Below are 17414 nucleotides of genomic sequence, written 5' to 3' on the forward strand. Positions count from 1 at the left end.
GTTTACAATCTGCTATTACAAAAAGTTCAAAGAGCAATCGATTCCAAAATTGTGCGTATATATGAATGGATTGGCAGAGGGAAAGGAAATGAGGAAAGAAAGAATCACCAAACGCACATATTACAGTTCTACATTAAAAAGGAAAGGACTCAACTCTATGCTTCAGATATGGACCAATAGCCCTGCTTAATGCAGATACTAAACTGTATGCAAAAGGTATTGCCCACAAGAATGAAAGAATTGATGCCTGCATGGATCCATACAGACCAAACCGGGTTTATCCCAGGAAGGCAAGGTAAAGATAACAGGATAAGAACATTACTCTTACTGCACAAGCTTAGAGGTGGAAAAGCCCCAGGTAATAGATGCTGAAAAGGCATTTGACAGGGTGGACTGAAGCTTTATGTTGAACACAATAGAAAACTTGGGACTAGGCCCTAAGATGGTCAGATGGATCAAGGCATTATATAATCATCCCACAACATCAGTAAGAGAAAATGGGAGCCTGTCATCACCTTTTGAAATGTCTAATGGAACGAGACAGGGCTGCCTGCTTTCACCTCTCTTGTTTGTACTCTCATTGGAGCCACTACTTACAACAATAAGAAATAATGTAGATATAAGAGGGATAAAGATCAGAGATCAAGTATATAAAGCAGCGGACTATACCAATGATATTCTGTACTATCCGATTAATCCCAGGATAACATTACCAAAATTTAATAAAAGAATTAAAGAAATATGGAGAACTCGCTAATTTTAAGATCAATCCAATAAAATCAGAAAACTTAAATGTAAATTTGAGTAAAGAAGAAGAGCAGCATTACGGCAGGAATTGTGGGATAAAATACCATGGCATAAAACTAGCAACCAACATTAGAGCAGGGCTCGCATTTGCGACTAGAATTAGCGACCTGGCGCCTGGGGTGCCCTGCAGGAGGTGTCCTGCCCCTTTTGCGCCCCCACCTCCTCCCCGAGTGCATGGACTTCCTTGCCGTCTGAAAATTGAGGCCCCGGCTTTTCGGCCTTCTTCTGTGAGATAAGAGAGGCTGGGGAACTGGCACCCTCTTGTGGTGGCCGGGAGTATTGACTGTTTCCACTGCCTGTTAATGCATTCCCGTCTCCTTCCTAAGAGGAGGTGAGAGGGAAGTCTTTGCAGGCTTCATCTCCCTGTCCAGTTACCTTTGCTTAAAAGGTAAGTGGATAGGGAGTGTGGTTATTATTAATTTATTTTTTAAATTAAAAAAAAAAAATAATAATAATAAATTTTCTTCTTTTTTTTTTTTTTTAATTATTAAAAAATAAATAAATAAATATGTATATTATATATATATATATATATATATATATATATAAAAAAATATAATCTTTTTTTTTTCCCTCATCGCCATGCCACAGCCGAAGGCCCCTTTCACGCGGGCTGTCTGATCAGGTCCGCCTGTCAGTTTTTCAGGCAGACCTAATCGGACCCTTCATTTTCCTCTATGGAGCAGTAATCTGCCGCCATCTGATCCTGTCCGCCAAAAACAGACGAATGGTGGTTCTATTTTCTATCCACCCCATGGATCAGATCAGATGGCATCGGATGAAAAGAGACAGACAGTCTGTTTCCATCCAATTGCGCTATAGAGGAGAGTGGGGTTCTAGTCGTATTTATGTGTACATTTAGTATCCGTTTTATTAAATAAAGCTTGGTTGTTAGTTTAAAAAAAAAAACTGGCTCCTAACTTTTTTAGCTGGCTCCTAGATTTCAGGCAAATTTGTCAAGCCCTGCATTAGAGAGAATATATTAAGCAAATTATATCCCATTATTAAAAGATTGAAACAGAATAAAAAAAAAAAAAAAAAAAAAAGTAGTGAATAGACCACTCTCTTGGATCAAACAAATAAATATAATAAAAAAGATAGTGATTTAACCAAAAATTCTATATAAATTCCAGATGTTGCCAATATTAAATACCCCAGATATATTTTAGAACATTAAAGTCAATGATGTTAAAGTTCATATGACAGAACAAGAAACCAAGAATACAATATTCAGTACTAACCAAAGGTAAAACACAAGGTGGGCTAGCAGCACCAGGCATTAAAAGATATTATGAAGCTGTCGTATTACCACGATTGATTGAATGGTCAAATAAAAAGAGGTAAAAAAGGTGGGTGGAGATTGAAAATACCCTAAGACATTATTGAAAAAGAATATATGGATTCCACATAGATATAGAACACTAGATATACACATGAATTGATGACAAATGTATTTAGGACATGGGATAAAATACATAAGCAAGTAAAATGGGAATATAATTCACCACTAATTGCAGGAACAAACTTTTCTACTGGGCAATGGGACGCAATTTGGTGAATGAATAAAAAATGCACATTTAAAAAAAAAAAAAAAAAAAAAAAAGGAAAACATTTGATCATACCAGGAATAAAAACACAAGGGCAATTTTATGAAGTTGAATAAATGGAGGTATTTACAGCTAAAGCACTTTGTATTAACATTGCCACAACCAATTAGATCTGAGGAAGATTTAAAATTAAATTTGAACATCAAGGAGCTGGAAGAGCCGAGAATACCTCCATTCATTAGAAAATGGGAATGGGAATTAGGAACAAAGTTGGAGGAGCACCAAATAGGTAAAATAATGAAAGCAGTGCATAGTTCGGCAGTAGATATAAAAGACGATTGAAATGAACTAAAAACTCTTGACAAGATGGTATAGAACGCCTGAGAAAGTACAAAAATATCAGCCGGAGAAATCACCACTCTGTGGGAGAGGATGTAATATGATGGGTACAATGACCCACTTATGGTGGGAGTGCTCAAAAATACGAGTATTGGCAGGAAGTGGAACAATATATAAAAGAAATGACAGGTATAGAGATTCCAGACAACCAGTTAGGCTGTCTATTCCATAAAACAAATAATTCAATAAAAAAAGGGAGTACAGTGTTACCACACTTGCTAAATGCTACAAAAAAGGAATAATTCTAAAAAAAAAAAAAAAAAAAAAAAATGGTTAGACCCAGAAAGACCCTCAATAAAAAAAGGAATGGTTTGAAAGAATTGAATACATATTTAATATGGAGTATCTTTGCAGCAGAGAGATTCTCTGGAATATGGGAAAATTGGATAGACTTTAAGAAATCGAGTAAATATGTGCAGTGGAAGAGAGGCATAGGGATGGGAATGGGGAATGAGAGGAGAGGGTGGGGGAAGAGTAGGGCGGGGTACTAGGTAGGGTAGGGAGGGAACGGGTGAAGATGGGAGACAATAGTAATTGTATACAGAAATATGTGATGCGGTTGTATATTTTAAAGGTTTGTATTGAGAAAATAAATAATAATAAAAAAAAAGTTCCTGTCTCCATTTAGCAATGAATGGAGGGTCCTGTGGCAGGGCGGTCTTCAGCAAAACCTGGTATATGCGAGATAAGGGGTGTATCGGCCTGTCAGATTGGGTAAGCAAGCTCTCAAAATCAGTAAGTGGTCTAATCAGGGCAGTTGTAGGTATATTAGAGGAAAGATAATGGCGGGGTTGAGAATATTCCATCCAAGCTCTGGCCTGGATGACAAGACCTAAACAGTTGTAACATTGGGATCAATGTACCATTCCGCAGAGTGTGACAGAGTAGTAGTTTGTCAGCCTTATTCTAAATAAGGAAGTGAGATTGATGAAGAGTAGGAGGAAATGCAAGAGTTTCAAAAAGCGGTGACAGGTCTCGCTGTGAACAACAAACATGATGTGAGTAAATCCCTCCCTACATAAGGGTCCCAGGTACAGAGAGTAGAATCCATCAGGAGGGTAAGGCATCCTTATGTGTTCTGTCTTTGGGTCGGTCCATAGCAAGGACGTGATGTCAGGGGTGAGAAAGTCATTTTCCAGGACAGTTCATAATTTAGAGTCTCGGCAATGGTACCAATCAAGGATTCTGAGAAAGCAGGATGCTTTATGGTATAGTACTATGCGAGTTAGAGCAACCCCACCTCTAGATTTAGGCAGAAAGAGCGTGGAGCGATGAATCCTGGATTTTTTTATGCTGCCAGATGTAGTTATGCATAAGCGTATTAACATGAGCAAAGAATCCGGAGGGGGGGCTATTGGAACCATTTGAAAAGTATAAAGCAATTTGGGCAGTATGTCCATTTTCATGAAGTCCATACGGCCAAACCAAGAGATAGTGGTCTTATTGTATGATTTAAGACAAGTGCGAATAAGGGAGAGCAGGTGTATGTAGTTTAGATCTGACAGTTTAGAGAGTAACAGGTATATGAACACCTACATTTTAATGGCTTGAGTGTGCCACTTAAAAAGGGAAGTTAGAACAAAATCTAGAGCTCTCTAAGGAGGATAAGGAGATGTTAAGGGCCTCCGTCTTATCCAAGTTAACTTTAAAATTACTCACAAGTCCAAAATTCGCAAATTTCCTCATTAGTGAAGGGAGAGAAGAGGGGAAGAAATATAAAAGAAGAAGATCATCTGCGTAGAGAGACAGTTTGTAATGATGGGAACCAACTTCAATACCCTTAATATCTGGGTTTTTGTGCATGGCCACGGTAAGGTGTGGTCCATTGTCAAAAATGTATAAGGAGGGGAGAAAGAGGGCATCCCTGGCGAGTTCCGTTTCAAATTAAAAAGTCTGAGAGGATTCAATTAGAGAGTATTTTCATGGTAGGTCAAAAGGGTAATTGGTAATTGTGTGCCCTCTCAGGATACAAGGGTTATAACTGCAGCAAGGGTCTTTGGCATTTCTAAGAAACTGATTATTGTTTAAAGCAAAGATCAAAAACATGTCTGATCAACCCAATTCGCTTCCTCTACATCTTGAGAAGAAGGTGTATATCAAGGAAAATAAAAATCAGAAGGGTGAAAGGAAGAGCCTAGTCAATGGATATATATATATATATATATATATATATATATATATATATGAACGCATGTGTAAGCCTCGAAGACACACAGATGCACTTATAGACTGCATATATATCTGCTGGATGCATAGAATGTCTGTAACCTTGCTAAAATCACGCAAGGAAGGGCTGAAACTCCTTTGCCAATGAAGTGATTTCCTTGAAACTAGTGTGTAGTCAGATGTAATCAGCAGCTTCTAAGACAAGTGATTTGCTGTTTTAGACACTTCTTATAAAACGGATTGTAACCAAGGCTTTTTGTAATGTCACTAAAGAAATCTTAGCCATTCACTGTTATCTTACCAATCTGGTCATTTCCATTGCAGGAAGCAAAGTGGAGTGCTGTGCGGCCCTTGTCATCAGCGGCACATGGATCTGCACCTTCATCTAGCAAATGCCGAACTGAAAAAAAAACAAAAACATTTGGTAAATTAATTCTGCAGCGCTCATTGGATGATATATTTAAAAAGACCAGCTCCAGGTTGAGCACAGAGTACAGCTCCTAGTTCCTAATACCCTACTCAGGTCTTACCCCCCACCAGCAGACAGCAGTGATTTGTGGTTTTGAACAGCACTAACATAATTATATAAAGAAGTACTGTGAGCCCAGGGAGGCAGGAAGTCCAGCTCTTTACAATCTAGGGCTAAAGCTGCCCATACAAGGATTGAAATTCAACTGTTTTAACAGGGACTGGCCAAATTTTGATCCAAGTGTGGACAGGGAATTTGTACAACCACAGTTAGATTTTCCCTCATTGATCAGCGCCGTTGGCTATAACCAGCAGCGCTGATCAGTGTACTCGGATGGTAGGGAAGTCTCCAAGCTGTCAGAAAACAATAGTTTGTTGAAGAGGATCCCTCCATTCCTATCAAGTGTGTGAATGGGGAAATTAATGAATTTCTCTTTTTTTGGCTCAACCTGCTGGTTGAACAAAAAAAAAATGATAATCTATGAGCTGCCTAACAGTAAGATTGGTGGCAGCAGCAGGATCTGACTTTCTGCAGGGTATAGAACTGTAGAGGAGTATTGCATCAAAAGCAATTTTAGATTCATGTTCTCTGCTGTGACATCAGCACAGCTTGATCATGAATGCTATCAAAAACTTAGCTACATACAGCAGAGCCTGATGGCTCCTTGTGCTCCTCTTCATTCGATCAGTCTCAGCCTTGCAAAACAAGGGTTGTAATAAAGTGCTACGAAGAGTGCTTACACTGCATTTAAAATACAAATTTTATGAATGCATACCAGCAATAAATTATATTTTTTGCCTGGAATTCAGCCTTAAAATATTTTTGCAGCTTAACTGGGATACTGCCTACATTATATTATATATATATATATATATATATATATATATATATATATATATATATATATATATATATATATATATATATATATATATATATATATTTATTTATTTATTAGGGATTGGCCGATATTGGACTTTTGCCGATATATCTGTATCGGCCCTGGAACTGGCCGATATTGCCGACATTACAAATGTTGCTCACGTAAGGGTAAAATTACGTCACATAGCATAATTCTGTTTACAAATGTTATTGAATATGGCACTCACATATGTGCAAATTAAAGATATAAGCATTTACACATTAGCAGATCTGCTGGCAGATCGGTATCTCTCACCCCCTTGCCGTAAGCGATACCGCTCCGTTCGGCATACACTCAATACTGCTCTGTCTCTCACCCACTCCATCTCCCACCCACCCGATACCGATCCATCTCTCACTCACTTACCGTAAGTGATACGCTGGGCGTGACCACACACGTGACCTCCGAGATGGGTGATACTGCTCCGTCCGGCATACAATGACTATCTCGGAGGTCACGTGTGTGGTCACACCCAGCGTATCACTTACGGCAAGTGGGTGAGAGATGGATCGGTATCGGGTGGGTGGGAGATGGAGTGGGTAAGAGACAGAGCAGTATTGAGTGTATGCCGAACGGAGCGGTATCACCCGGGTATCACTTACGGCAAGTGGGTGAGAGATACCGATCTGCCAGCAGATCTGCTAATGTGGGATTGCTTATATCTTTAATTTGTACATATGTGAATGGCATATTCAATAACATTTGTAAACGGAATTATTTTATGCGACATCACTTTACCCTTACACGAGCATCACCACCTAATGGTTGGAGAAGGAGAAGACTAGTCTCGGATCCTGACATAGAATGTACAAAATATCAGCTCATACCGATATGCGATTGCCAAAATATCGGTATCGGCAACGAAAAACCGATATCAGTCGATCCCTAATATTTTTTTATATACATATATTTTCCACTGTGGGGGGATCCCAGTGTGGACTACTTGAGGCCCCAGGTTTGGGGGCATTTTGCAAAGTCTCCATCTTGTTGATGTTATTTCTCCCCCCCCCCCCCCATAATACCCCTGAAGAAACTGAAATGCGTCGGAAACATAGAGAAGACAGTGTACCAACATATGTATACTTTGTAATAATTCAGCTGTTCATTCTTGATGATCATGTTTTTATCCTTTGTATTGATGCTTTTACATTTTATATACATACATATATATACACACACACACACACACACACACACACACACACACACACACACACACACACACGCATAGCAGCCCACATTACATTATTATATAGCCATCAAGCAGTGTCTGGCCTACCTGGTGATGACTGGTCCTGGCGCTCTGATCCGATGGCCTGGTCTTTAAAGGGGCAAATCCTTGCGATCCAGAAGTGGTATTAATGACTTTACTATTGCTTTAGGCCTGGTTCACATGTATGCGGGTTGGCGGTTCACATGTATGCGGGTTGGTGGTTCACATGTATGCGGGTTGGCGGCCCACATTTGCACAGGCATAGCAGCCCATTGATTTGAACGGGCTGCTATGCCCTCATTTTCCGCAGAAAAAAGGTGCATGCAGCATTTTTTTAAAATTCAGTGGCCTTGAAATCCATCCTGCTTTTGCACCATGCGACTAACCTGCAGTTCCTGCTCTGGCAAGCTTTCTGCATTTTCTGTATACGTGGGCACGGCATTTAAAAACAGTTTGCGTGTGCAGCAACGGCAGGTAAGTCGCATGGTGCAAAAGAAGGATGGATTTCATGGCCACTGCATTTTTTTAAATTCTGCATGCACCTTTTTTCAGCTGAAAACGCAGGCATAGCAGCTCAAGCCCATTCACATCAATGGGCTGCTGTGCCTGTGCAAATGTGGGCCCCCAACCCGCATACATGTGAACCAGGCCTAAAGCAATAGTAAAGTCATTAATAGATAAAAACACCGGTCCTCCTGCAGGTTTAACCAATTAATGACTTTACTATTGCTTTAGGCCTGGTTCACATGTATGCGGGTTGGGGGCCCACATTTGCACAGGCATAGCAGCCCATTGATGTGAATGGGCTTGAGCTGCTATGCCTGCGTTTTCAGCTGAAAAAAGGTGCATGCAGAATTTAAAAAAATGCAGTGGCCATGAAATCCATCCTTCTTTTGCACCATGTGACTTACCTGCCGTTGCTGCACACGCAAATTGTTTTTAAATGCCGTGCCCACGTATACAAAAAATGCAGAAAGCTTGCCAGAGCAGGAACTGCAGGTTAGTCGCATGGTGCAAAAGCAGGATGGATTTCAAGGCCACTGAATTTTAAAAAAATGCTGCATGCACCTTTTTTCTGCGGAAAATGAAGGCATAGCAGCCCGTTCAAATCAATGGGCTGCTATGCCTGTGCAAATGTGGGCCGCCAACCCGCATACATGTGAACCGCCAACCCGCATACATGTGAACCGCCAACCCGCATACATGTGAACCGCCAACCCGCATACATGTGAACCGCCAACCCGCATACATGTGAACCAGGCCTAAAGCGATAGTAAAGTAATTTATAAACAACACCTCCTTCAGGTTTAACCACTTCTTGACCACAAGGATTTGCCCTCTTAATGACCAGGCCATCAGATCGGAGCCGAGCGCCAGGACCAGTTATCACCAGTTAGGCCAGACACTGCTTGATGACCTATTTTAGGCCTGGTTCACAGAGTCTGTACTGACTGACTATATAATAATGTGCATAAGTGAACCAAAGCCCCTAAATTCAGCAATGAAATTGAAGTGAGGTGGAAATTTAATAATTTAAATTTAATAATAGAATACCGTGATAATACCGTATACCGTGGCAAAACATTAATCAATTAATCGCAGCATGAAAATCTGATACCGTCACAAGCCTACAGCTAACTAAGACAATTTTATGCTCCCAACTTTGTGGGAACAGTTTGGGGATGGCCCCTTACTGTTCCAACATAACTGTGCCCCAGTGCACAAAGCAAGGTCCATAAAGACATGGATCAGGGAGTTTGGGATGGAGGAACTTGATTGGCCTGCACAGAGTCCTGACCTCAACTAGATAGAACACTTTTGGAATGAATAAGAGTGGAGACTGAGCCAGGCCTTCTCATCAAACATCAGTGCCTGACCTCACAAATGCGCTTCTGGAAGAATGGTCAAACATTCCCATAGACACTCTCCTAAACCTTGTAGACTTCCTTCACAGAAGAGCTGAAGCTCTTGCAGCTGCAAAGGGTTGGCCAGCTTAATATTGAACCTTACGGACTAAGACTGGGATACCATTTAAGATCATGTGCGTGTAAAGGCAGGTGTCCCAATACTTTTGACAGTATAGTGTATATACCATAGTTTGTGGACTCTAATTTCCTACAAACAAAATAAAATAATAGATTTGGGTTATTGTGTCATCACAAAAGAATTGTAGCAAAATACAGTTTGGCCTAAATTTATTAACAAAGATTATTTATTTGAAAAAGAACAGAAATTTTTGGCCTTTTTTTTCGCTTAATTACCAAGTATGTAAAAACCCAAGGGTGATTAAATATCACCAAAAGAAAGTGCTCTTTGGGTGAAAATTTCTTAAATGTTTCATATCGGTACAGTGTTGCATAACTGCGTAATTGTCAAAGTGCAACAGCACTGAAAGCTGAAAATTGGCCTGGACAGGATGGGGGTGAAAATATCCAGTATTACTGTAAAAACTCAGTATGTCTAACATACAGTTGTGCTCATAAGTTGACATACCCTGGCAGAATTTAAGATTTCTTGGCCATTTTTCAGAGAATATGAATACCACAAAAACTTTTCTTTCACGCATGGTTAGGGTTTGACTGAAGCCATTTATTATCAATCAACTGTGTTTACTCTTTTTAAAATCGTAATGACAACAGAAACTACCCAAATGACCCTGATCAAAAGTTTACATACCCTGGTGATTTTGGTCCGATAACATGCACACAAGTTGACATAAAGGGGTTTGAATGGCTATGAGAAAGAAAAAAAGAAGGAGAAAGGAGAAAGAAAAAGAGAAAAAGAGCAAGCATCTCTGATCAGTCTTCTCCTTGTATGAGCTGAAAGTTTAGAGGGATGGCCAGGTCTTCGTAGATTTGCAGTGGTCTGATACTCCTTCCATTTCAATATTATCGCTTGCACAGTGCTCCTTGGGATGTTTAAAGCTTGGGATATCTTTTTGTATCCAGATCCAGCTTTAAACTTCTCCACAACAGTATCTCGGACCTGCCTGGTGTGTTCCTTGTTCTTCATGATGCTCTCTGCGCTTTAAACGGACCTCTGAGACTATCACAGTGCAGGTGCATTTATACGGAGACTTGATTACACACAGGTGGATTCTATTTATCATTAGTCCTTTAGGTCAACATTGGATCATTCAGAGATCCTCACTGAACTTATGGAGAGAGTTTGCTGCACTGAAAGTAAAGGGGCTGAATAATTTTGCACGCCCAATTTTTCAGTTTTTTATTTGTTAACAAAGTTTGAAATATCCAATAAATTTAGTTCCACTTCATGATTGTGTCCCACTTGCTGTTGATTCTTCACAAAAAAATACAGTTTTATATCTTTATAATTGAAGCCTGAAATGTGGCAAAAGGTCACAAAGTTCAAGGGGGCCGAATACTTTCGCAAGGCACTGTACTGTAAAAATATATCAAAGGAATTGCGAATGCCAATCAGCAGTGTTTAAACTCTAATCAAAAAGTGGAAAATTAGGGGTTCTGTTGAAACCAAACCACGGTCAGGTAGACCAAACTAAAATTTCAGCCACAACTGCCAGGAAAATTGTTCAGGATGCAAAGAAAAACCCACCAATAACTTCAGGTGAAATACAGAACTCTCTGAAAACATGTGGTGTGGCTGTTTCAAGATGCACAATAAGGAGGCACTTGAAGAAAGATGGGCTGCATTGTCAAGTCGCCAGAAGAAAGCAGTTACTACGCAAATGCCCCATACCTCTGAAGGTATGCTGTGGTGTCTGGCACCAAGCTCAGTAGCAGATCCTTTTATGCTTGTAAGTTGTGAGGTGAAACCTCCAATTGAATTTGTTTTTCCCACAGATGCTTGATGGATAGGGATCTGAAGGCCAAAATCAACACCTCAAAATCATTGTGTTCCTCAAACCATTCTTGAACCATTTTTGCAGAGTGGATTATCCTGCTGAAAGAGGCCACTACCATCAGGAAATACCGTTTTTATGAAGGTTGTACATGGTCAGTAACAATGTCTAGGTAGGTGGTACATGTCAAAGTAGCATCCACATAAATGGCAGGAAACACTGCCCCTGCCCAAAGCATCATACTGCCTCCACCAGCTTGCTTTCTTCTCATACTGCATTCTGGTGCCATCTATTCCCCATGTAAGCAAAGCACACTTATCCGGCAATCCACATGATGTAAAAGAAAAAACGTAATTCATCAGATTAGGCCACCTTTTTCTTTTGCTTCGTGGTCAAGTTCTGCCGCTCACATGCTCGTTGTAGGCGCCTTAGCTGTGGACAACGGTCAGGATGGGCAGACTGACCAGTCTGTAGCTACACAGCCCCATATACAAAACAAAACTGTGATGCCCATTTTTTCTGCCTATAAAACACATCAACTTAATGGACAACATGTTTACTTTCTGCCTTATACACTGCTCAAAAAAAATTAAAGGAACACTTCTTATTTAGAGTATAGCATCAAGGCAATTAAACTCCTGAGATATTAATCTGGTCAGTTAAGTAGCAGAGGGGGTTGTTAATTAGTTTCAGCTGCTTCAGCTGAAATTAACAACAGGTGCTAGAGATGGGCAACAATGAGACAACCTCAAAAACAAGAATGGTTTTACAAGTGGAGGCCAATGACATTGTTTTCCCTACTCATCTTTTCTAACGGTTTTACACTAGTTTTGCATTTGGCTAGGATCAGTGTCACTACTGTAACATGAGGCGATACCTGGACCCTATAGAGGTTGCACAGGCAGTCCAACTCCTCCAGGATGACACATCAATACATGCAATTGCCAGAAGGTTTGCTGCCATCTCCCAGCACAGTCTCAAGAGCACGGAGGAGATTCCAGGAGACATTTACTCTAGGAGAGCTGGACAGGGCTGTAGAAGGTCCGTAATCCCATCAGCAGGACTGGTATCTGCTCCTTTGTGCCAGGAGGAACATGATGAGCACTGCCAGAGTCCTAGAAAATGACCTTCAGCAGGCCACTGGTGTGAATGCCTCTGACCAAACAGATTTCATGAGGGTGGCCTGAGGGCCCGACATCCTCAAGTGGGCCCTATGCTTACTACCCGACACTGTGGAGCTCGACTGGCATTTGCCATTGAACACCAGAATTGGCAGGTCTGCCACTGGCGCCCTGTGCTTTTCACAGATGAGTGCAGGTTCACCCTGAGCACGTGACAGACGTGAAAGTATCTGGAGAAGCCGTGGAGAACGTTATGCTGCCTGTAACATCGTTCAGCATGACCGGTTTAGTGGTGGGTCAGCAATGGTCTGGGGAGGCATATCCATGGAGGGATGCACAAACCTCTACAGGCTAGGCAATGGCACCCTGACTGCTATTAGGTATCTGGATGAAATCCTTGGACCCATTGTCACACCCTACGCTGGTGCAGTGGGTCCTGGGTTTCTCCTGGTGCACGACAATGCCTGGCCTCACGTCGCGAGAGTGTGCAGCCAGTTCCTGGAGGATCAAGGAATCTATACCATTGAATAGCCCCTGCAATCACCTGACCTAAATCCAATAGAACACCTCTGGGACATTATGTTTCAGTCTGACGCTGCCAGGTTGCACCTCAGTCTGTTCAGGAGCTCAGTGATTTCCTGGACAAGATCTGGGAGGAAATACCCCAGGACACCATCCGTTGTCCCATTAGGAGCATGTCAGGACGTTGTCACGTGAGGGCCATAACTAGGGAGTACCATTTTGAGTTGCTGCAATGAAACTGGACTAGCCTGCTGCATCATTTTTCACTTTTTTTTGTTGGGGTGTCTTTGAATTCAGCCCTCTGTGGGTTGATAGCTTTATTTTCATCAAACATTGTGGCATCCTTTCGATCCTAACACATTACCCATTCCATATCAGGATAAATATCCAGCATGATATTTTTTCCCATTGAGATCAGATGTCTTTTCAAAGTGGTCCTTTAATTTTTTTTTTTGAGCAGTGTAGATCCCACCCATTTTCAGATGCCATTGCAATGAGACGATCAGTGGTATTTGTGACGGTGGCGGGTATCAGACCCCTGGCCTTCTTATCCACCTCATGACCAAAGACCAAGCAATCTCACACCCTGCCGTCACTTGCGTAACAATGCCACTCTCAGCTTCACCCAGCACACAGATTGTCCAGCTTGCGGGACCACAATCTAGATGCCAGCAGACAGAGCGATCGTCACCGGGTTAAACGATTAACCCTTTCGCTGCCACCACCGCTACGTTTTGAGCTTAGTGGACGCTCCTGATTTCACAAATATCAATTATGACTTTAGAATAACCGTCTGTAACACACACTGTCACCTGACAAGAATGTTTCAGATAGGTTAGCCTAAACAGTACAAATATCAATTATGACTTTAAAATAACTGTCTATAACACACAATAGCGCTCTTCAGGAAGCAGATTTGTTTGGGTCAAGTTGCGTTTAAGAGCTTAGAGACAAAGTTTAACACTTTTCAAAATAAGGTTTAATTATAGAAAGGTTAAAAATTGGTGCGAATAAAAATATTTACAGAAAAATGGGTTACAAAGAAATGGAGACACAATACAGCAATTAAGAAATAGGAGAATAAAAGAATGAAAATACTTGCATTAAAACAGTCCTGGTATTACCTTGGTTTCAGAAACTGAACATGCGGTCGGTCCTTTCTTAAAACGATGTTATGGCCTCGATGTTAGGATGAGAACTGAGAACTCTCTCAGTCCCTGCCTTTTTCTCTGACTCTCCAGGGGGTGTCACCAGAAGTACTCAGCCAATGGCTCTGAGTCTATAAACCTCTAAATGACCGCCCGCTTTGACAGATTCATAAAAGCACTCATATCCGGAGATATGAAAAGGTGACCCGCTTGAAACCGATATTTCATGCTCCGGTTTGGAATGTCCTATCTTTAGACACTAAACATGGGTTATCACGTAATAACCTCTGACCTGTACGCCATTGGATCGCTAGCTTGCCTTTCCTAGGCATGACGGTGTCCGTGCTTGGACTTAATTCGATTGGTATTTTATGGGGCACCCAAATATCTACTTTCTAGAGACATATCTTGCTTGGGTATGAAATTATGAAGTTTGGGGTTAGCGGTGTCCTAGACCTAGGAGCCCATATGCTGTGTTCAGATTACCAATTAACTCCATGGGAGAGGAGACGGAATGTCTGGGCGGTCCGTCTGCTTGTGTATGTTAAAGGTGTGAAAAATGTCAGCTTAGCAGGAACCTGGCATATAGTGACCCAGGGGGTCATTACAGTGCCAAAAGGCTGGGGGGATGATGCTGGTAAGAATGAACATTTCCAACACTGTCAACTAAGCTCGTACCACAAGATGGATGCTTGCGACAGTGTTTGAACAAAATGGCGGCCTGACAAACTAGAGTGCCAACGCACAATATCATTACAGTATTCACTTTATCCGTCAGTGATCTTAATGTTATGGCTGGTCAGTGTAGAGCCACGAGGCTGCAGAAACAGAAGTGCCCAGGCACACTTGCATGCCAGGAAGCGTAACTCAGGAGGAATAAACGACAAAAGGGCTTGCTAACACCATAAGGCCGAGCTGATCAAACAACTGCTAGTGTGCACTGGCAGGAACAGTGCAGATACACAATCCCAGTGCACCTTACCGTTTCCTTTTTTTTTGGTCCAAAAATTATTGAAATACAAAAGTTCTATTCCCACAACAAAGTTGCAAAACCGTAGCTTGCGTTGAGACCTGTTGCGCACACAAGACATTGCTGTGAATTTACACCATCGGGAACAAGGCATTTAACCTTGTCATGTACTGGGTCCACACTGGCCAAGGTGCACCTGAGATGAACAAGCCCAATACGTAGATTTTAGACAGCAAATCTTCAATTTTTAAATTCAGATCCAGTTAAGCATGCTACCTTAACCACTTTACGACCGGCGCACGACGATCTACGTCGGCACTCAGCCCCGGCCAGGCAAACTGACGTAGGCCTACGTCAGCACAATTTGCCGGCCCTGTGCGCGCTCCCGCGCGTCCCCGCCGCCGATGATGACTCGATTGGGTTCAGAACCGATCAGTCATCAGGTCCAGGCCAATCATTTTTGGTCTGGACCTGTTGATCGGTCCTGCCCAATCAGATCATCCTCTAAGCCTGTGAAATGTAAACACAGGCTTAGAGGAGATGTGCCCTCCCCCCACAACGGTCTTTTTGGATCCAGCGTGAGAGGAGAGCACATCTTACTGTGAGTATTGCACCAAGCACACCCACACACAGTTAGATAGGCACATTTCACCCCCGATCGCCCCCCCAATTAACCCCTACAGCACCTGACACAACACACACTATATACAGCATATAGCATATACCTATATACCTGTATAAGTGTGATTTGTGAACAGGTGTAGCCCTTGCGACCCCCCCTTTTCCACTCAAATTACCCCCCACCCCCCCTAATAAAGATAAAGAAATAAATAAATTTAACCCACTGATCCCCCCTGAACCCCCCCTGATCACCGCCGTTAACCCCTACACCCTCTGTCACATCAGCACTAATACAAACGCAATATACGGTGTTATTGTATTTTTGTATTAGTGTCATTGTGATCAGAATTAGCGCAGGCGACTAAGTTTCTGTCCCAAGAAGGTTTAGGGTCCCCGCCACCCGCCCAATAAAGATTTAAGCCCCTGACCCCCCCCTGATCACCCCTACACCCCCTGCCATAACACACACCGTATACAGTATATAGCATTTTGCTATATACCCGTATAAGTGTGATTTGTGGTCAGGTCTAGCGCTTGCGACCCCCCTTTTTCCACTTGAATTACCCGCCACCCCCCCTAATAAAGATTTAAGCCCCTGATCCCACCTGATCCCCCCCTGATCACCGCTAGTTAACCCCTACACCCTCTGTCACATCAGCACTAATACAAACGTAATATACTGTGTTTTTGTATTTTTGTATTAGTGTCATTGTGATCAGAATTAGCGCAGGCGACTAAGTTTGTGTCCCAAGCAGGTTTAGGGTCCCCCCCACCCGCCCAATAAAGATTTAATCCCCTGATCCCCTCCTGATCACCCCTACACCCCCTGCCACAACGCACACTGTATACAGTATATAGCATTTTCTATATACCCGTATAAGTGTGACTTGTGACCAGGTTTAGCGCTTGCCACCGTTCCTTTTATCCTTAGGATACCCGCCAGTCCCTTCCAATAAAGATTTAAACCCCTGATCCCCCCCTGATCACATCCCGTTAACCCCTACACCCTCTGTCACATTAGCACTAATACACACATAATATACTGTTTTTACTGTATTTTGTATTGGTGTCATTGTGACTTGAGGTTGCGCTAGCTAGCTAGTTTCTTTCCCAAAGGAGGTTTAGGGTCCCCGCCACCCCCCCCAGATCCCCAGCGCATAGTTTAGAAGTAACCCCTTGATTGCCACACACGCACGCACGCACGCACGCACGCACCTACACTTCCATTTCTAGTATAGTGTTTGAACAGATCAATATCTGATCTGATCAGAACTATACTAGCGCCCCCATAGTTTAGGGTTCCCAAAACGCGGTGTTTGCACGATCAGTACTGATTCCGGCCAGCACCTGCGTTTAACCCTTTCACCCAGGCAAGTGTAGTAATCAATAGATTACTGTCACTTGCAAAAAAACACAAGACACAAAACCGCTGTGTTAGCAGAGTCAGGCCTGATCCCTGCTAGCATTAGCAGTTTTTTTTGTAGCGCTTGAAATAATCTTCGACAACCAGGTGCTTTTATTACCTGTGAGTCGCATCACTGTACGAGTAAATTTAGTTACCAAAATGACCAAACGTTCGTACAGGGATGAAGAGCTTGTCAGTTATATGCTGACCGAGTCATCTGATAGCGAAGGGGAAGCTACAATGACCGAATTAGTGTCAGTATATGAACCTGATGACGGCAGCGG

The 17414-nt window shown here is 42.1% G+C and overlaps 1 protein-coding gene across 1 annotated transcript in view; it reads right to left on the bottom strand.

The window, feature by feature from the left end:
- The window catches only part of ANKRD54 (ankyrin repeat domain 54), a 57226-nt gene that overhangs the window by 24748 nt on the left and 15064 nt on the right, over positions 1 to 17414 (bottom strand). The window contains exon 3 of the mRNA XM_082266604.1: positions 5221 to 5319. Within this exon, the coding sequence (XP_082122730.1) occupies positions 5221 to 5319 (99 nt within the window). The remainder of the gene's footprint in view (positions 1 to 5220; positions 5320 to 17414) is intronic.

Source organism: Pelophylax lessonae (genome assembly GCF_965119305.1).
Source record: "Pelophylax lessonae genome assembly, chromosome: 8".
Taxonomy (NCBI): Eukaryota; Metazoa; Chordata; class Amphibia; order Anura; family Ranidae; genus Pelophylax; species Pelophylax lessonae.